This window comes from Notolepis coatsorum (assembly GCF_963971535.1).
Source record: "Notolepis coatsorum genome assembly, chromosome: 10".
Lineage (NCBI taxonomy): Eukaryota > Metazoa > Chordata > Actinopteri > Aulopiformes > Paralepididae > Notolepis > Notolepis coatsorum.
The window spans coordinates 43,244,868-43,267,824 of record NC_140174.1 but is presented as its reverse complement, the minus strand read 5'-3'; the positions used below and the strand labels follow the sequence as shown (position 1 = coordinate 43,267,824).

Below are 22,957 nucleotides of genomic sequence, written 5' to 3'. Positions count from 1 at the left end.
CTGTTTGACGGATTTGAGAAATTGAATGAGCCGTTGACGTCACATTAATGCATTTGAGAATAAAGAGATAAAACTTCATTCAAAAGTAAAATATTCTAAACACAGGTCTCTCGTCCATTGACGGATAAACAATGAATTTATCCCGTCTGGCACAGTGGCGCAGTGGCTAGTGCTGAATCCTGGCAACTGGGCGACCGGTGTTCAAAACCCCGCGTTACCAATATAATTTTTTTGGAATATAATATTAATGATTATACGCAAAAGTAGCCTAGTTTTAAGTTAAAATATTATAAATCTACATGCATTGAGGATGTCATTCTTTATATAGCTCTCAACGTGCACCAAATTGAATTATTCCTATATTGCAAAAAGAAGGAAAAGACTAGGGTTTCGAACCCCGGTCGTCTGCGTGAAAGTCAAAAGAACAACCCGTTAGACCACAGTGGAGATAAGTAAAAGATCCACCATACATCAATCAATGGGTAAGAGAGCCGTATCCTTATTCTGTATAACAGTTAAACTAATTATTTTCGCTAGCAAGATCTCATTTGATTATCCAATCCATAAACCTACTGCCAGCAGGCAAGTTTAAAGAAATATAATCTGATTGATTGGGGTAATGAGGGACTTAAAATTAGCCTATAGATCATGCATTTAACTTGTCGGCGAGGCGATTGAGCCGTACTGCAATCTGTTAATAAAGTTTTAAATCAATTAATCAATCAATGCCGTTAGAAAATCAGGATCTCTGCTATCGATACGTGCTGGCTTTTCAACTGAAACGGCCGCGCGCACTTATCCTGGGTCTCAAGTCTGGTTCGAGTTAACGAGACTGAATCCACCTTCGAGGAACAGGAAAATCCCGGCTTCAAACATCGGGTTAACTGAATCTGGATAATGGGACTCTTGATCGACTTAGTTGAACCAGGTACGGGGAATAGGGCCCTGCACTGGCTCCCCATTGCTGCACGTATACGCTTCAAGGCCCTCGACCTAGCATACCGTGCGGCAAAGGGAACCGCTCCCGCCTACCTCCGGTCAATGGTCTCTAACTACACACCCTCAAGACCCCTACGCTCTGCATCTTCTGGCCGCCTCAGACCTACTCCTATCCAAGCTCCCGGAGGGTCATCAAAGAGAAGCCGCCTATTCTCAGTCCTTGTCCCACAATGGTGGAATGAACTACCCACCCCAGTTAGGACAGTCGAATCCTGTCCAATCTTTCGCCGTCAACTAAAGACGCACTTCTTCAACCATTATCTGAAATAATAATAAAAAAAATTAAAAACTCTAACCCTAACTAACCTTACTGTCATGCACTTGTCCTAATAAACTAACCTACACTGTAACACGCAACACTTTGATGAATATTGTTACTCAGCTGATAGAGTTGTACCCTTCCTGATGACCTGTTGTACAGAACTTGTAAGTCGCTTTGGATAAAAGCGTCAGCTAAATGACTAAATGTAAATGACAGTGGCGCAGGAGGTAAAGCGGTCGACTGGTAATCTGAAGGTTCCCAGCTATAAATTGTAAAGCACTTCAGATAAAAGCGCTACAGTATATAAATGCAGTCCATTTACCATTTGCATGTGCATGTGCGTGTGCGTGTGCGTGTGCGTGTGTGTGTGTGTGTGTGTGTGTGTGTGTGTGTGCGTGCGTGCGTGCGTGCGTGCGTGCGTGTGGAGGGGGGCTTCCCACTCTCCAAGACATTTACAACAATCGCTGCATGGGTAAGGCTAAGAGAATAATCAAAGACTCCAGCCACCCAAACAACTGCCTCTTTGAACTGCTGTGGTCAGGCAAGCACAGAGAGACTCAGAAGGAGCTTCTATCCCCAGGCCATCAGGATGCTCAATGAACAATAGCACTATGTAACAAACCATAAAATACACCCACAGCACACACATCCACACGTACACACTCACTTTAAATAAACAACTCACTGTAGCACCCACTTTACCCACTTTAGACACTTAACACACTTTATATTTATTGGTAAGAGATTTGCACATCATCTCATACCTCATTGTACCTCACCACCACAAGGTGGCACCACAAGCTAAGCTATACCTCACCATTTCTACACTGTACTGTATATTGTTGTAACTCAGTTACCTTCTCTACTCTGCATTGTATATATTGTATATATATATGTATATTGAACATTTTTGTTTTGTTTACACTTGTTTACGTACTTGACTTTCTATTTTATACTTATATTATATTAACATTTAAAGTTATTATTATTATTATTATTATTATTATTATTATTATTATTATTATTATTATTATTATTATTATTATTAATTATTATTATTATTATTATTATTATTATTATTATTATTATTATTATTATACATATTGTATACTATCTTTTTATTTGATCTAGCACACTCTCAGGAGCAAAACAGAAAGAAGCATTTCATACTAAAGTATTCTGTATTTCTGTATGACAACTTGAACTTGATTAAACAGAAGGTTTTGTAGATACAGTACTGAATTCTGCCATCCGGACACATGCAATTTGAAATATGATTATAGAATATAAAATATCAGGCCTAAAATGGTTATGCGATTAAAATGTGATTAATTAGATTAATTAATTACAAATCCTGTAATTAATTAGATACATTTTTTTTATCGCCTGACAGCACTTAAAACCTTTAACTTTGAAAGGTCATAACTCCTCTGTAACTCAGAGTTATACAATACTTGATACAGATATCCAGCGATCATCACTCTACAAATTTGCCTCAAACCACGTGTGTAAAACTATTTCAAAATGTCCCAATAGTGCCACCAGCTCCAAACATGTGCATGGGCCTGGCCCAAATTTGACCATAAATCAATGAGTTGGTCCAAACATCACCAGACTTGGTGGATATTTTTTATTAAATGTCCCAACAACAAAAAAATCGCAATTGATTAATAGGCGGTGCTACGAATGCAAAAAATAAATGAGTGTGGCATTGGCATAACGCAATTACAAAACTTGCATTTGTATGCTGCTTTCATTAGTCTATGCTGCCGCCTTGTGGAGATTTTCTCTCTAATGAGCACACCTTTCTAGTTGCCATTGAAATATCTATGATGATGGGATCACACAGTATACACACCTCCCTAACTAACACTACAGTGAATGAAGCTAAACAACACCTAATGATTGTGTTGGTTTGTGTTCCTTCCAGACTCTGACAATGCCGGATGACATCACCCTGTGTGACCTCAGCCTCCCAGCAACCAATCGCCTGCCTGCCATTGTAAGTGCCCACCAATTATCTCTCTTACTCACCCAGTAGAACATCGTAGTAAGAGGAGGATGAGGACTAGCAGTCCTAATAGTAGGAATAATAGTAGTAATAGCAGGAGTAGCAGTAATAATAGTAGTGACAATAGTGGTCAAAGGGAAAATCCACCCCCAAATAGAATGAAACTTGCCATTATTTCTATAATATTGTATCTTAGTTTCAATTTGTGGATAGAAACAAGTCTCTGTCCTAAAGCTGAATACCAGAGAGACAAGACTCTAGTCACGAAGAGACAAATCCTGCTCCCATGGTGATTCTACTGGGATATGTCTGATTCATAACTATACATCTTATATCTAAATACAACTAATTTAGATGTAATAGCTCAAACACATTTTCTATGAGCCCACAACGGTGGCCACTAATTCATTGTCAATGGACCAACTCCTATAACTGTCACTGACATCACAGATTCTTGAAGCTCTGATGTCTGGCTTAGGGAGACCATTGTCTAGGTTTATAGATAGTGAATTGACTGGCTGAGGTCATTGGAATAGCACAATGTAAATCCTGTTTAGGGTGGATTTTCCCTGGCCTATTCCTCTGGCAACAAGTACAAAAATATGTTCTCCAATTAGCAACTCTTCTCCCTCAGTGTTCTAACCATTCTGTCCAATCCGTCTTCACTACTGTTTAACCCTCCCATTTTGCCTCATACAGTCTCCACATCTAAACTCCTATCCAATCACCCTTCCCGCCATTTGATCTAGCTCCCTTCATTTCCCAGAACAACAGTGGTCCAGTCTGGAACTGGGGTGTTGATCTAGTACAGGGGTGGCCAACCAGTCAGAGACTAAGAGCCACAAAAATTACTGTGGTACCACAAAGAGCCACACCATATACCAGCGTTTCTCAACCTTTTTTTTCAGTCACGGCACCCTTCATGTGTTTATAGGTCTCACCCTCTGGCTTCTGAAGTTGCTAATGTCTTTTTTATTTGGGCCTCACAGGGGTAAAAGTACCCTGTGAGACCCACGGTTGCAAAATTACAAAATCACTTTTAGCCATTTAAAAAAAAGAATGTTTATTAAAAAAATGTTAAAGGGGAACTATTTTACTATTTCTTTCACTATTTGGGCACTTTTACACAATTCCTGTGAGTCTATGGAACACCTAGGTTTTTTTTTTTTTTTTTTAATGCATTGTTTTGTATTTCTAATCAAGTACTCAAAAACCGCATTTTTCTACCTCAAGATCTTAAGCCGTTTTGAGGCTGGGCTCCAACCACTGTGTGGCCTGGTGCCAACTGCCACATCAACTGCCACATTATTATGCAGCTGAGAAATCTCTGACATCACAGATATGTACATTTTCAGATGACTCAGTTCAATGAGGGTGAATATTGTGAGAGGAGAATTGGAAGAATGCGCCAATATGAGAATTAGAGACATAGATCCTATTAATATAAGTCCACATAGATAAGAAACAATGGTAAACACTGAAAAAGGCCATTTATAAGATAGTTCCCCTTTAAGCACATGTATAGTCAATTGGTCCTGTTGTTCAGCCTCTGAAGTTGCTAATGTCTTTTTAATTTGGGCCTCACAGGGTTAACCTCTTAAGCCCGAGATATACAGTAAAAGTGTATATTTTCAGCATTACGTTTGTTTACCAATTATTTTAACTGTTATTAGTGAAATATAAGATTATAGAAATCTCAGGGCATTGAGTCGGAAACCGGCGCATATTGACAGGAGGAAGTGGCACATCCAAAAGTGAGTGTAGTCAAGTCAAGTCAAGAGTTTTATTTGTCACGGCATACAAGTATACAATGAAATGCGGGTGGTCTTTTGAAGGAAGAGACTCAGGGCTTTAAAATTTCGAAAAACTACCCTACCCAGCTCACACCAGCCCCTGTCAATCATCTGACTTATTATGGATTTACTTTTTTATTTCTCTTATTTTTGGGGATTATCTCCCACAAACCTGAACGTTATTGCCATAAAACAGAACGCAGTTAGTTTCTCTACCTTTCTGTGAACATCTTGCAAAAAACGGTGTTGCAATATGATGAAAAATGGTCGAGAAATTTACATTATAAAAAAGATGGCAGAATTCAGTACTGTATCTACAAAACCTTCTGTTTAATCATCTTCCCTTTATTCATTTGCTTAGATCTTTCAGGTCTGGTCAATTTTAGCATGGTGTTATTCACAGTCAAAGATAAAAAAAAAATTAAATAGAATTGATATTCTCCTTTGGTTCATTACAATTTACTCAAACAGACACACTATTTCTGACACTGATCCATATATGTCCCTAGATTCAGATACCAAGAACATGCAAATGGACCATTAAAAAAAATAATTATTCTGCGACCTTATGGAATGAGTGACAAAAAAAAAGGTAAAAAAAAAAGTTTTTTTTGTTTTTTGTTTTTTTTATGGATGGAAGAGCCGCAGGTTGGCCACCCCTGATCTAGTAGGTATATTGGGTCTCATTCGCGAACGGATTTACGACCAAAAATTTCCTCTTAGGCAGATTTCTGCCCATTTAAGACATATTAGGGCTGGTAGCGCGATTCCCCAAATTTTCCTGAGATCAGATTTGAGCATGGCTGAGAACAGATTTAAGAGTGCTGAGGAGCACACTTATGATTGATTGACTAATTGAAAATGTTATTAACTTGACAGACTGTGTTCTCATAGTGATTCCTTCATGTCAACGCTACAGGCCTCCTTGGAATTAATTACTTAATCATAATTAAAATAAATATGACAATATTTGTACGATAAGAAATTACGCATTTGATGTCGGAAGAATAAATACAATGGGTCTCATTCCCGAACGAAGTTACGACAAAGAATTTCGTCTTAGCCAGATTTCGGCCCATTTAAGACATATTAGGGATGGGAGTGGGAGTCCCCAAATGTTCCTGAGATCAGATTTAAGAGTGCTGAGGAGCACTCTTAAATCTGCTCTCAGCCACGATCAAATCTCATGATTGATTGACTAATTTAAAATGTCATTATAACTTGACAGACTGTGTTCTCATAGTGATTCCTTCACGTCAACGCTACAGGCCTCCTTGGAATTAATTACTTAATCATAATTAAAATAAATATGACAATATTTGTATGATAAGAAATTACGCATTTGATGTCGGAAAAATAAATAATATGGATTCATCTGATCACAGGGCAGCTGCTTAACCATATCTGAACCAGCTATTTTGGACAAATGTATAATTACTTTAATTACTCAGATATTCAAACACAATTATGCAATTATTGTGAAATGATTGAAAATAATAATTATTTAATGCCTTCTGTGGAATTTGTATTTCTTATTTGTTACACATCTGTTTTAATGATTAATTATATACATTTGAAAGAATGCAGGTCAACATGCAATGTATCCCATTGATTGGTATACAATGGGACAGACCTTTGTTTGATTGATTAATTGATTGATTGATTGATTGAAAACTTTATTAACAGATTGCAGAATGGGTACAGTACAGTACAGCTCAATTACATAAGGGGATGCAGACCAGAGAAAGAATTTCGTCTTGTTTACATCAGGGTCCCCCATTTTCAATTCATCATAACATATATGACACACACGACACAGATAGACAGTACTGCTACATCTATACATTTATAACATACCAGATTTTCAAATACAGTACTGTTTGTGATACAAAAAGAGTCCAGAAAAGAGAGTACATTTGACGTAGAAACTTATATTGAAATACACTATATAGCACACCAACACTGAAATGACAGTGGATAAATAAATAAGAACTAAAGCTAATCGGTGGAAATAGACTGCATTAATATTCCATAACAAGTCTTGTGTGCGCCTACGAATGAACAGTAGCCTATAGGCTTAATTATGGAATAATAAGCCATACTGCATTCATTCATTACGCCCGCCGTAGGCTATATATATTATATTTCATTCATTCATTCATATACAGTACTGCGCGCGCGCATGTGTGTGTGTGTGTGTGCACGCACGCTGCGGCAGGTGTACCGCGAGCTGTATATGATGCCAATACATTAATCTAATCTAGTTTTGATGGCGCGCAAGCGTGATTACGAAACCTAGCCGCATTTCTCAGAGACGCTCTCTGATTGGCACTGACTGACGCTAGGTTTCTTAATCACGCGGCTCGCAAGACTCGCAAAGCACTTCCGCCATTCCATTTGCACACAGCTGCGTCACTAGTTGCCTTATAAGGAGCTTTGGAGGCGTTGTTTTGTATGCAAATGACCTGAACGGGAACGCGCTTTCGAGTTTAAGACAGAATGCCATTCTCCAAGCAGATATCAGATCATATAATTTGTGCGACCTTTTCAGCCACTTAAGACATATTACCAGCACGTTCAGGACTCAGAGGGAACTTGTCATTGATTATGTCTCAGTGGTTCCAAGATAAGTCTTCCAGAATATATCTTAATTTCGGGAATGAGACCTATTGGATTCATCTGATCACAGGGCAGCTGGATTAACCATATCTGAACCAGCTATTTTGGACAAATGTATAATTACTTTAATTACTCAGATATTCAAACACAATTATGCAATTATTGTGAAATGAGAGGGAGACCCTAGGGAGACCCTGGACATAAGTTAGGCATACTGTACGTAGGGCAGAGCATATAGTATCTACTAAATCCTAATGCAACAAGTCATTAATGGAATAATAAGCCTATACTGCGTTCATTCATTACGCCATAGGCATTAATGGAATAATAAGCCTATACTGCGTTCATTCATTATGCCGTAGGCTACAGTATACTGCGCGCGCGCGTGAGTGTGTGTGTGTGTGTGTGTGTGTGTGTGTGTGTGTGTGTGTGTGTGTGTGTGTGTGTGTGTGTGTGTGTGTGTGTGTGTGTGTGTGTGTGTGTGTGTGTGTGTGTGTGTGTGTGTGTGTGTGTGTGTGTGTGTGCGCGCGCGCTGCGGCAGGTGTACCAGGAGCTGTACTATATATGAAGACAATACATTAATCTAATCTCATTTCGATGGGTCGCAAGACTCACAAGGCACCTCCGCATCCATTTTCACACAGCTGCGTCATTAGTTGCCTCATAAGGAGCTCTGGAGCCGTTGTTTTGTAGGCAAATGACCTGAACGGGGACGTGCGTTCGCGTTTGAGACATGGTGCCATTCTCGAACGCAGATATCACAGTTGTGATAGTTTGAGACACTTAAGACATATTACGAGCGTGTTGAGGACTGATTCTGTCTCAGTCGGTTCCAAGATAAGTCTTTCAAGACAACTCTTTGGAGAATATTGGGGAATGAGACCCATTGACCTTAGCTGGCAAACCAGGTGATACAGTTCGAACTACCATCAAGCCGACACTGGAAAAGGCATTCATCAGTGAGGCCGATCAATCACTCTGATCAGCTCTGTCTCATGCCTTCTGATAAGTGGAGGACACTTATTGACTCAAAGCAACTGTTGATAGAGTTACTGTCTCTCTTCATCTCTCTCTCTCGTGCACCCCATCTCTTACATACTATACTGTATGTACATAGTGCACAAAGTGCAGCCCAATGAAAAACAAAGGGATGGATGTTATTTACTGTTGTACTTTTCCTCTGTGTGATGTTCTCTCTCTCTCTCTCTCTTTCAATCCCTTTCTTTTTCTTCATCTCACTGTCCTCTGTCCATGTCTCTGTGTTGGTCTCTCTCTCTCCTTCTCTCTTTCTCTATCCGTTTCTTCTCCTTACAACTCTCTCCCTCTAAATTACATAGTTGAAAAGCGTGATGGGGGAGTCAGGCTTAAGGGAGGCATGTAAGAAGACGTCCCCCTCCATCATTGTCACTTCCACGTCCAGCCCCTGCCTCTCTGACAGTTCCCATGGCAACCGAGCCGCCGCCCTGAAACAGCAACTGTCCCAAGCCTCCAGAATCTGCTCCACGGCTAGGGAGACCCTGGACATCGCCAGGCTGGAGGCACTGTTGCCGTGTGTCTCCAGACTAAAGGACAAGGACAGTGTGTGATCATCACTCTATGCGTGTGTGTGTGTGTGTGTGTGTGTGTGTGTGTGTGTGTGTGTGTGTGTGTGTGTGTGTGTGTGTGTGTGTGTGTGTGTGTGTGTGTGTGTGTGTGTGTGTGTGTGTGTGTGTGTGTGTGTGTGTGTGTGTGTGTGTGTGTGTGTGTGTGTGTGTGTGTGTGTGTGTGTGTGTGTGTGTGTGTGTGTGTGTGTGTGTGTGTGTGTGTGTGTGTTGAAAAAAGAGACTGGGTACTCCCTCTCTTCCTCCTCTATGCGGTCCCTCCAGGATATTGCGGTCTTGCGATTGCAATAATGAATGCAAAGTCAACCAAACTCTGTGATATTTTGCAGGGTCTTGCAATTTAACGAAATCCCTACACTTTCTTGGCAGTAAAGGTGCTGTAAGTGGTATTTTCTTATTAAGTGCTAAATAGCTCTACATTCTGACAGCCATCACTAGAATGTTTGGTCAGTCCCTCCACTCTGCAGTAAACACAAAATACATGTTCTGGTATCTCTTCCCACTTAATCAGAGAGAGCCCTAGATATTTTTTACTTATTTCAAGAAATCTTGCCAAGCCAAATTTGCTTACTATACTGGCAGATAATTTTACTTGGTTCAAGCACATATTTGCTTTCTTATCTGATTGGATAAAGTTGGAAGGGATACCAGAAAAACTATTTTCTGTTTTCTGCAGATTGGAGGGACTGGGAGAGCCGTGTTACTGACCAAACACTATATATCAGTGATGGCTGTCGGAATGGAGAGTTATGTTAATGTGTGTAGACCACTTATTTTAACAATAAAATACCACTTACAGCTCCTTTAAATGTCCAAATCCAGAGCCGTATATAGGCTATGCTTATGCGTAACATAACAAAATGTGTCTCTAGGGGCTGCAGTCACAAAATGACTAGGGAAAGTCATCAGAAGTACTTGCCATCACAGGAGTTTCAGAGGTGCTTACCGTCACAGGAGTTTCAGAGGTGCTTACCGTCACAGGAGCCTTTAACAACATTGAGTGGTGATTTATTTTGTGAATACATTTGTTCTCTGATGAAACAATATATTTGTTGGCAGACGGCTCCTTCGGACAATGTGTTATCAACACTGTTATCTATCGTTAGCATAATTAGCAAGCATCTGTTAGGAAACATAAAATTCAGGGGATGTCTGGTCATACTATTGTCCCTGTGGTTTGCATGCCAGAGTGATACAGGAATGTAAAAGCCACTGGAAGGGAGTCAAAGTTATGCAAGGCGGTTGGGGCCAAAAAGGGCAATGTGATTAATTGTTAGGGTTTTAAAATTCATGTGTTAATAGTGACGGCCCTATATTTTTTATATACAATTTAACAGCAAGAAATCACATAAAACCTCACAAAATGCATCGCACTTTTGGAAAAAAGCCACTACAAAAATAAGCTTTTTTGATTGCAACAATCACCAAAACAAACATCTAAATGATGCTGGAGGGACTGTACGCTGGGAATGTTGTAGTCCTTGTAAAACACACCTCATCGCATCGCACATGAAAATTGTTCTTGTTTTAAATGTCCTGCTCGTGAGACTATATACTGACTTATCTCTTAGCAGTTAGCAATATGTGAAATCATCCGCAATACCCATTCTCTCCGTCATACTATATATTTCAACAAGGATAAAACTTTTACTAATGTTAACGCTTTGACTTACAAGTAGGCCTACTGGCTCAGCTACCGGACAACAAGGTTATCCAGAAATGTTGCACTTCTCTATGTTTTCTTTCTATTTCACAAGCCGCTACTTTACGGTTACAAAACTAACGGTCGGCCGTTATACAAACGATCTTATACGCGTATTTCCCAGCTGTAAATGTTTTTGTGATCGCCGTTAAGTTCTTCGGCTAGGTGGAGTATGCTAATCTGTGGTTCTGATAACTCTAGCCTCCATGCTAACGATGACATCACAAAGCTTGTTTATCTTATTTGTCTTTTTGTGTACTGAACGTGAGCATTGTGTAACAGCACATGTGACAAAATGATGTGCTTCTGTACATGTGTGTGCGTCTGTGCACAGTGTGTTTATATATAATATATATATGGATGTGCGTGTGTCTGTGCACAGCGTACGCGTCTTACTGGACCACAAGATGATTTACCTACTGTAAGAGAGATGACGGGCAGATGACCGTGTTGAGACTCTGTAACACCTGACCTCTAAGATATTTGTTCAGATGTTCCTCTTTCTCTCTATTATATTCCAGGATGGGTTTGACTTATTCATTGAATACAATGAAGGTTTCATTTGTGTGTACACATGTGATAATACACATGTGTACACATCCACATCCACACCCACACCCACATCCACACACACACACACACACACACACACACACACACACACACACACACACACACACACACACACACACACACACACACACACACACACACACACACACACACACATACACACCTGTATACAGTACATGCACACACACACACACACACACACACACACACACACACACACACACACACACACACACACACACACACACACACACACACACACACACACACACACACACACACACACACACACACACACACACACACACACACACACACACACACACTGCTCCAATGTTCCCTCTTTGTCAATGACCTTTCCATTCCAGGTCAGGAGAGATAGGGGGCTGGAAATGGGTTATGGAACTACCACCACCCTAACCTCTTAGCTGTGTCTGTGTGTTTGTGTGTGTGTGTGTGTGTGTGTGTGTGTGTGTGTGTGTGTGTGTGTGTGTGTGTGTGTGTGTGTGTGTGTGTGTGTGTGTGTGTGTGTGTGTGTGTGTGTGTGTGTGTGTGTGTGTGTGTGTGTGTGTGCGCGCACGTGCGTGCGTATGTGTGTTTGTGTGTTTGTGTGCGTGCGTGCGTGCGTGCGTGCGTGCGTGCGTGCGTGCGTGTGTGTGTGTGTGTGTGTGTGTGTGTGTGTGTGTGTGTGTGTGTGTGTGTGTGTGCGTGCATGCGTGTGTGTGTGTGTTTGCAGGGTCACCGGTTTATTAGATTAGTCAAAGGGCACCACTGAGTGTTTTGTTCTGTAGTAGCCTGTATAAGGCCTTGTCAACAATTGATCCTTCTCTATTTCATTCTGCTCACTGCACCGTTCCCTTTCTGAGAGTTTTACGATTGCTGCGCCATCGACTATGATTGTACCAGTCATTCAAAAGAAACTAAATTGTAAATGAGATGCGATGAAATTAATCTGACTCTACATGTATTGTAAACTTTTATCATAATGATATGAACTGTTGTCTTAGTAACACAGACGCCTCTGACACAGACCCACAGTGGCCCACTTGTTACCCAATAATTGTAATAATTATACTAAATGATATGATAATGTATTAAACTAAATGTTACAATGAGAATATAGGGCTTCATGAAAATATATTTAAAAAAAAGCATTCAAATCTAAATGTTAACCCGATGAAGCGGTGGTTTGATGTTGATTTTGTTGATGGATGTATAAAATGTTTTATTTGTGTTGTTTTTATTTATTTTTCTAAATAAAAAGTGTTGCTTACTGCTGTGTGTGTTGCCAGTGTCTATATGTTGGATCTCGTATCTAAAGAGTTTTTCTAGGAAGTGACTCACATCTTCTGAAAAACCTTTTATGTAAGTGCTAATTTGAGCAAGATAAAGTTCAAACAAAACAAAACGTTCTTCTCAGAACTTGGACAGAGTCTGAGAACATTTCTTTTTGCGCCCTATAATGACATATGTTTTTTTCATAAAGAAAGTTATATGGAGGGAATTCCTTTGAGAAGATCAAAGGATGACTAATGAATGCGCTAAGATGACCAAAGAACAGTATTAAAGAAGGTTGTGCACACTTAGGTCCATGCAAGTTTTAAAAATTAATCAGTCACAAGTGAACGACCTTCATCGTGACAAAACAGCCTACACAATGAACTAGGGCCATACATAATCATCCAATCCAATCCACTTTATTTATAAAGCACATTTAAAACAACAAAGTTGACCAAAGTGCTGTACAAGTCCACAAACATAAGATAAAACATAGAACATAAAAAACTTGAATAAAAGCACACAATAAAAACAGTACAATGTGTCACATAAAAAGGCCAGTCTCTCAAAGACGGTTTAAAGAACAAAAGCCAGAGCAAATAAATGTGTTTTGAGGCGTGATTTAAACACCTGCAGAGTGGGGGCCTGCCTAACATGCAGTGGCAGCTCATTCCAGAGCTTTGGGGCTGCCACTGCAAAAGCACGGTCCCCCCTAAGCTTCAGCCTGGAGTTTGGAACGGCCAAGAGGAGCTGGTCAGAGGACCTGAGGGACCGTGGGGGAACATAGGGTTCCAGCAGGTCCGAGAGGTAACCCGTGCCAAGCCGTTCAAACATTTAAAAGCAAACAGTAAAACCTTAAAATCAATCCTAAAACGCACAGGAAGCCAGTGGAGGGCAGCCAGCACAGGGGAAATGTGCTCCCGCTTTCGTGTTCCCGTCAGCAGACGGGCAGCTGCGTTCTGCACCAACTGCAGACGAGAGAGGGAGGCCTGACTGACGCCCACGTATAGGGCTTTGCAGTTATCAAGGCGAGAGGTCATAAAAGCATGGATAACCGTTTAAAAAACGGAACGGGATAAAAAAGGTTTGACCTTGGACAGCCTCCTAAGTTGGAAAAAACTCTTTCCCACCACAGCATTGATCTGCTTGTCCAACTTTAGGTCACAATCAAGTTTTACCCCTAGGTTGGTGACTGTTGGTTTCACAAAAAGCCCAAGAGGGCCCAAACACCATGACCTCTGCTTTACTGTCATTGAGACAGAGACAGTTTGATGCCAGCCATGCCTTAACATCATCAAGGCATGCTAATAGTGGTTTTACCGGGTTGCTAGTGTTTCTTTTTAATGGCATGTAAATCTGGCTGTCATCTGCGTAGCAGTGAAAGGAGATGCCATGCTTTCGAAGTATAGGCCCTAAGGGGAGCAGATACAACACAAATAAAATTGGCCCGAGAATTGAGCCCTGGGGAACCCCGCAGGGGAGAGGTGCTGTGGAGGATACAGCGTCGCCCAGGCTAACACAAAAAAACTTCTCTCAGACAAATATGGTCTAAAAAAAACTCCAGGGCTTGGCCTTTAATGCCAACCCAGTGCTCCAAACGGGAGAGCAGGGCCCTATTCCCCGTACCTGGTTCAACTAAGTCGATCAAGATGTCATTATCCAGATTCAGTTAACCCGATGTTTGAAGCCGGGATTTTCCTGTTCCTCGAAGGTGGATTCAGTCTCGTTAACTCAAGCCAGACTTGAGACCCAGGCTAAATGCGCGCGGCCGCTCCAGTTGAAAAGCCAGCACGTATCGATGGCAGAGATCCTGATTCTCTAACGGCATTGATTGATTAATTGATTTAAAACTTTATTGACAGATTGCAATACGGCTCAATCGCCTCGCCGACAAGTTAAATGCGTTATCTATAGGCAAATTTTAAGTCCCTCATTACCTCAATCAATCAGATTATATTTCTTTAAACTTGCCTGCTGGATTGAATAATCAAATGAGATCTTGCTAGCGAAAATAATTAGTTAAACTGTTATACAGAATTACGATACGGCTCTCTTACCCATTGATTGATGTGTGGTCGATCTTTTACTTATCTCCACTGTGGTCTAACGGGTTGTTCTTTTGACTTTCACGCAGACGACCGGGGTTCGAAACCCTAGTCTTTTCCTTCTTTTTGCAATATAGGAATAATTCAATTTGGTGCACGTTGAGAGCTATATAAAGAATGACATCCTCAATGCATGTAGATTTATAATATTTTAACTTAAAACCAGGCTACTTTGGCGTATAATCATTAATATTATATTCAAAAAAATTATATTGGAAATACGGGGTTTCAAACCCCAGTCGCTGGGTTGCCAGGTTTGAGCACTACCGCTGGGCCACTGTGCCAGATGGGATAAATTCATTGTTTATACATTAATGAACGAGAGACCCGTGTTTAGAATATTCTTTGTTTTGAATGAAGTTTCATCTCTTTATCCTCATTCATTAATGTGACGTCAACGGCTCATTCAATTTCTCAAATCCGTCAAACAGCGCATCTCATCAGACATCTTAATCCCAGTTACAATTAAAATAACCACATAATGTGTACATCGCACCGAGCGAGCGCCACGGTATATATAACGTGCATTATTTAGGACAAAGTGAATTTAGTATCAGCATTTTGGGTCTATTTTACATTTCAAAAGCCCCCTCTGGAAGAATGGAACACAAAAACGTAATTCAGAATGGTATAATGCAGATCGTAGACTGTGGGAATAATTTCAGGAAACGGGCTGTCACTTCTTTGCGGGGGCGTGGCGATGGTTCATCCAGCTAACTTGAACTTAAACCCTGCTTTCGACCAGGCTCAAACTTTTGGATCTGTTGTCATGGTGATTTGGAAAATCCAGGTACGGGGAGCCGGAAAGTCCGGCTTAAGTCAGACTTAACCGAAAGTTATCCGGCTAACTCAGTTATCCAGGTACGGGGAACGGGGCCCAGGATATTAGACCACCAAAAGCCGCCGCGAAGACGAGGAAAAAGGGCTGGGATCCGAAACAGGCTGAGATCCAGACGACACCGTACACCACTTCCCAGTATATTGCTAGCCAATGTACAATCAATAGACAATAAACTGGATGACATCCGAGCAAGGATTCAATATCAAAGAGACGTTAGGGACTGCAATGTCCTTTGCTTCACCGAAACATGGCTAACACCGGAGGTTCCAGATCACGCGATTCAACCAGCGGATCATTTCTTTATCCATAGGAAGGATCGGACACAATCAGAGTCCGGTAAACAACGTGGTGGAGGTATTGCCTTCATGTTTAACAAAAATTGGAGTGATCCAACGAATGTGAAGGAATTATCCAATCACTGCTCCCCAGAACTGGAATATATAACCATCAAGTGTCGTCCTTTCTTCCTCCCGAGGGAGTTAACGGCGATCATCCTGGTCGGAGTGTATATTCCACCGCAAGCCAACAACAACGCCGCGCTCTCCAGACTACACGACGAGGTAAACAATATACAAGCGACGAACGTTAACGCCGCCATTTTAGTACTGGGAGATTTCAATAGCGCCAATCTGAGAAAGGTATTGCCTGATTTCTACCAGCATGTGACTTGCAACACCAGAGGCGGTAACATCCTAGATCACTGTTACACGCAATTTAAAGGTGGCTACAAGGCTCATTCTGATAGTGGCTTTGGCAAGTCAGATCACGCATCCATTTTCCTTACACCAAAGTACAGACAAAGAATTAAAAGTACTCCCGTAGTCTCGCGAGAGGTGCAGAAATGGGATGTGACGTCAGAGGATACACTAGTGTCAGTGTTTCACAACACAGACTGGATTGTATTCCGCGACACAGATAACATTAATGCCTACACGGAGACAGTGCTGGACTATGTCTGTACTAGGGTGAAAGAAACAATCCCCACTACCAAAATGAAAGTTTACCCAAATCAAAAACCCTGGGTAGACAAATCCGTCCGTGAAGCTCTGAGAGAGCGCACCAAAGCATACAATGACGGCCTAGTGGCAGGCAACATGAACGACCACAAGGTGGCGCAACACAACGTAAGGAGGACAGTGTCAGAGGCCAAACGGCGCTACAGGGATAAAATTGAACTCCAGTTTGAACAAGCTGACTCTAGAGCTATGTGGCAGGGGCTCAAAACGATGACAGACTACAAAGGCGCCTCCCTCAAACTGAACAGTGACATCTCCTTAGCAAACGACCTCAATACCTTCTATGCGAGGTTTGATGCTGGTAATAACAACACCAGCTCACAAGCCTCGGCAATGGGGGGGGGGGGGTCGGCTGCTGATGGAGGCGCAGTGTTCAGGGTAACAGAGCATGAGGTGAGGCGGACCTTTAAAAAAGTGAATATCAGGAAGGCAGCAGGTCCGGACGGCATCCCCGGCCGCGTCCTAAAAGTCTGTGCCGACCAACTGGCCCCAGTATTCACTGACATATTTAACCTGTCCTTAGAACAGGCTGTCATCCCCACCTGCCTGAAGAAGTCCACTATTATCCCTGTACCCAAAAAATCCAAGCCTGCTTGCCTCAACGACTACCGCCCTGTAGCTCTCACCTCCATAGCCATGAAGTGCTTTGAGAAGCTAGTAAAGGGCTACATCTGCTCCTCCCTCCCCATCAACATGGACCCCCTGCAATTTGCATACCGCCCCAACAGGTCCACGGAGGACGCCATATCCCATGTGCTGCACACAGCAGCATCACACCTGGACAAGAGGCAGGGGAACTATGTGAGAATGCTATTCATCGACTACAGCTCGGCATTCAATACCATAGTCCCCTCCATACTCATAGCCAAGCTCAGGGACCTGGGCTTGGGCTATGACCTCTGCCAGTGGGTCTTGGACTTCCTGACTGGCAGACCCCAGGTGGTGAGAGCAGGCAACTGCACCTCCTCATCCATCACCCTCAACATAGGGGCCCCCCAGGGCTGTGTTCTGAGTCCCCTCCTCTACTCCCTGTACACACACGACTGTGTGGCTCAGCGGAGTAGCAATACAATCGTCAAATTTGCTGACGACACAGTGGTGGTGGGCCTGATCTCTGCCAACGACGAGAGGGCCTACCTGGAAGAGGTCAAGGTCCTGGCGGGATGGTGCCAGGAAAACAGCCTCTCCCTGAACGTCAGCAAAACAAAGGAGATGATTGTGGACTTCAGGAGGTCGGGGGTCAAGGACTACAGCCCCCTCAGCATCGACGGGGCACCGGTTGAGAGAGTCAACAGCTTCAAGTACCTCGGAGCCCACATATCCGAGGACTTGAAATGGACCATACACATTAACAGTGTGGTGAAGAAGGCACGACAACGCCTCTACTTCCTCAGGCGCCTAAGGAAGTTCCAAGTCAGCCAGAAGATCCTTAAGAACTTCTACTCATGTACAATAGAGAGCATCTTGACCGGCAACATCACCTCCTGGTTTGGGAATAGCACTGCAAAAGACCAAAGCAGACTACAAAGAGTGACACGTTCAGCCGAACGCACAATTGGAGGGGGGCTCCCCACCCTCCAGAACATTTACTACAAGCGTTGCAAGGGGAAGGCTAAGAGAATTATTAAGGACTCGAGCCACCCGAACAACTGCCTCTTTGAACTGCTGCCGTCAGGCAAGCGATACAGGAGTCTCAAGGCGAGCACAGAAAGACTCAGAAGTAGCTTCTATCCCCAGGCCATCAGGCTGCTAAACGAACAATGAATGAACACTACACAACAACAACCACCAAACACACATAGCACACACATCCACACGCACACACTCACTTTAAACAAACACACTGTAGCACCCACTACACACACTTTATAGCACACACCCACTTTAAACAAACACACTGTAGCACCCACTCCCCACACTTTATATTTATGGATGAAGGATTGCACTACAACTCGTACACCTTACTGTAAATTGTACCTAAAATTGTACCTCATCCCATTTCTGCTTTGCACTAGATAGTACTGTACATTAGTACACTGCATAGTTGTGTATTGTATATTATATGGTAACTCAGAACATTGTACATATGTCTATACCGAACAACTGTGACCTCATTTTCTTCTTCTAAATTCATGCTATATTATGTTATTATGTTATTTGATACTATCTTGTCTAGCACAGTCTCTGGAGCGTAACAGTAAGAAGCATTTTGTATGAAAGTATTCTGTACTTCTGTATGACAACTATTAAAGAACTTGAACTTGAACTTGAACTTGATTATGATCCACTGTGTCAAAGGCAGCAGTGAGATCTAAAAGTACGAGGATAAGGGAGTCACCAGAGTCAGTGGCCAGAATGATATCATTAAAAACTCTTAAAAGTGCAGTCTCGGTACTGTGCAGTGCTCTAAAACCAGATTGGAAGACCTCCAGAATGCCATGTGTGTCAAGGAAAAACATTAATTGGACAAGTAAAAAATCTTCGAAAATGTTGGATAAAAACGGGAGCTTGGAGATAGGCCTGAAATTAGAGAGGACAGAGGCGTCCAGGTTAGGCTTTTTAATAAGCGGTTGCACCACAGCATGTTTAAAATGTACAGGTATATCACCTGCAAGGCTGTTGTTCATAATTGTTAGGACATTTGGTCCTATGACCCTGCTGACCTCTTTGATAAGGTGAGGGGGGAGGACGTCTAGGGGGGAGCCTGAGGGCTTCATATGGGTAATAATGTCCTCTAGCTGAGCAAGGGACACAGGCTCAAACTGGCTAAAGGTGGCAGGGCAGGTGACATGTAGGGGTGGACGTGCTAGCTCTAATGTTGGCAACTTTGTCAATAAAAAACTGAATAAAAAGCTCACATGTTTCAGTGGAAGCTTCAAGACAAACAGGCTGGGGGACATCAAGAATATGATTAATCGTTTTAAAAAGAACACTGGGCTTGTGGCAGTTGTTTAAAATGATATCAGAAAAATGCTTTGTTTTTTCAGCCTTAACAGTTTGCTGATATCTACACCAGTTGTCCCTCAGAATGTCGAAAGACACCTGCAGCTTGTCCTTTTTCCACTGTTGTTCAGCCCTCCTGCACTCTCGTCTGGCTTCACGTGTGCTGTCGTTCAACCAGGGCTCAGGTTTAGGTTTGGAGCGCCTGGTTTTTAAAGGAGCGACGGTATCAAGGATCTCCAAACAGGTGGAGTCAAACCTGGTTAATTCCTCCGTGTTAACACACACAGGGCTAGCTGAGCTAGTTATAGTAGCGCTAGTAAAGGCAGACGAGAAAAGTACAGCAGTGGAAGGGTTAAACATACGGCATCGGCGGGCCGGTGCAGATGGTTTGTCAATACAGCATGGGAGAGCTACATCAAATAAAACAGGCATGTGGTCAGAGAAAAAAGCATCACAGACTTCAATATTAGAATGCAATGCAACCAGCTGTATAGACTACATCAATGCAACCAGCTGTATAGACTACACCTGCTGCTGTATCACTCTTGGGTATACGCTCAAATGGCTAATGTGTAATTGAACAGATACGTGTGTGTAATAATAATAATAAAACTTTATTTGTATAGCACTTTTCATACAAAAACTGCAGCTCAAAGTGCTTCACAACAGAAGAAAGACAGGCATAAAATGAGCACATAAAGTGCAGACATAAAATATAAAAAGGTTTTTCACATTAGGATCTAACATCCCAACAGGCCACCTTGTTTATGGTTTGATTCAGTTTTAAAAATAGACAATAATAGAAAGAGTAAGATAGAATAAACAGAGTAAAATAGTGCAATAGTGCAGTGCAATAAGTATATTAGAATAGAATAGACATGAAATGAGCACATAAAGTGCAGACATAAAATCACAGTTTTTTTTTTACTGTGCAATAAAATAGTTATGGGACGTGCACAGGACCTTAGAGGGGCAGGTGCTCAAAGGCTGAAAAGGGCACTATACCTGTGTGTGTGTTTTGACCGAGCGCGCATAGCGCGCAAGCCCGATTTTTAAGGGCCCTTTTCGGGCGGGGGGCCCCCTTTTTATGCTTTTTGGGGGGTTTTGGTGATCAAATATTGAATATTGAACTATAATAATCAGTGCAGGAGCTCACTTATCCTTGAAAGACACTTTTATCACTGACTTAAAAGGCCCATACATCTCCATAAATGTTCAGGGGGGAGGGAATAAGTGCTTACCCTACAGACCCCAGAAGTGCTGTATATTCTGTATTGTTTAATATAAATGCATTTTTTATTCCAATCCCGATTTGTATTTGAGATTCCAAAATCCCATCGGACTTGACTTCTTCGTGTCCCTCAATGAATGTAATACCAGCATTCAACTGTATGCGCCACAGCGGTTTCTATCATCATCATCATCATCACCACCCACGCTATGCATAAAATAAATAGCTCCGCAAGAGGCACGCTGAGGAGGCCGTGCAAACTGCAATGGAATATGGGGCATCTCTCTCTCTTTACCTAATATTTTGATTTTATCCTGACATTTTTCAGTTGGAAGGGCAGTCTATATGCATAACGGTAAAAAAAAAAAAAAAAAAAATTCAAAAAGGGCACTTTTTTTATGAGGCTCAAAAAGGCAGGTGCTCAAGCACCCCTTGGGCTCTATGTGTGCACGTGCCAGGAATCAAAGTCGTCTTTACCTTCTCTGTTTGGTATCCACAGTTTAAAATCTGACAGTCTTACCTCCTGTTTGATACCCACTTTGACCCTTCGAACCTCCCACTCAGGGCAAACCTCCCTCTCAGGGCTCAATTCCCTCTCTCAGGGCACAGTTCTAGGCCTGGGTCCTACACAGTTTTAAAGCATGACAGTCTTTCTTGTTTGATACCCACACAGTTTAATACCTGACAGTTTTGAATCTGTAATACAAAGCAATAGACAAAGTAAAATAGTGCTACAGTACAATCAACAGCGGAGTGTATTAAAAGGCTATGGGGAAGAGGTAAGTTTTTAGCTTATTTTTTTAAATATTAAGAGATTAAGAGATTTTGTATTGGGACAGAGCACACGGTCATCCCTGGTCAAGAGAGATGTCCATGATTTTTTCTTCTACTGACTTAAGTATGATTTTTATGAAGAATCTGCAGTGTAAGGTTCACATAATTTAAACAAAATGATCAACAATCCATCAGGATAAGTGGAAGGTGGAGTGTAGTGGCCAAAATCCTAACAGGTTTGTCTTATAACCTATTTGAATCTTCCACTTGTAGGTTGGGAAGCAGTGTCAGACTCGCAGTCGCAGAACAGAAACCACTGCACGTTTTTGTTGTTCCTTTTGCTCTTTTAATGGTCCAGCAAGAACAAAACATGAAAACAATATCGCACATAAAAGTAAAACAGGAGATCCTAATAATCTTAGTAACAAAACAAGAGATCCCAATAATCTCTAAACAAAAAGGTTGCCTCTGCGCTGCGTGTCAATGACAGTATTGCTGCTGCCTGCTGCTCTGCCGTCACACGCCGCACCTGTGGCTTATAGCGTTAGCCCCGCCCCATTCACCTGAGCAAAGCGCCCCACTCACTGCAACAGAGAAATGTATTAATACAGATTCACAATTAATCAAAACAAATAAGCTTGAATGCGGCTCTTACACCGGCCCCTAATTGTTCTCTAGGAATCAATTACTCAAACAAAATAAAGAGCCGTAAAACTATCAACAAATTAATTTAGAAAATATAGTATATACATTACATCCCTTGTTGACGTTGAAAGAAGAACTGTGTGGGGCCAACTTACAGGCCATGCGGCTGGGGCTAAACTGTGTGAGGCCAACTTACAGGCCATGCGGCTGGGGCTAAACTGTGTGAGGCCAACTTAGAGGCCATGCGGCTGGGGCTAAACTGTGTGAGGCCAACTTACAGGCCATGCGGCTGGGGCTAAACTGTGTGAGGCCAACTTACAGGCCATGCGGCTGGGGCTAAACTGTGTGAGGCCAACTTACAGGCCATGCGGCTGGGGCTAAACTGTGTGAGGCCAACTTACAGGCCATGCGGCTGGGGCTAAACTGTGTGAGGCCAACTTACAGGCCATGCGGCTGGGGCTAAACTGTGTGAGTCTTCATTCTTAACCGTATCCTAGGGCCAGAGGTTACTAGCACATAGCCTTAAGGAGGGATCTTTATGATCGCTAGGTCAGTCAAATCAGA

General features: G+C 42.1%; 1 protein-coding gene across 1 annotated transcript in view; it reads left to right on the top strand.

Moving 5' to 3' along the window:
- opn4b (opsin 4b) overlaps positions 1-9,270 on the top strand; it is a gene marked incomplete at both ends in the record, with an annotated part of 295,664 nt that extends 286,394 nt beyond the window's left edge. Inside the window, 2 exon segments of the mRNA XM_084323026.1 lie at positions 3,192-3,263; positions 9,022-9,270. Coding sequence (XP_084179152.1) covers positions 3,192-3,263; positions 9,022-9,270 — 321 coding nt within the window.
- Positions 9,271-22,957: the final 13,687 nt, after the last annotated feature.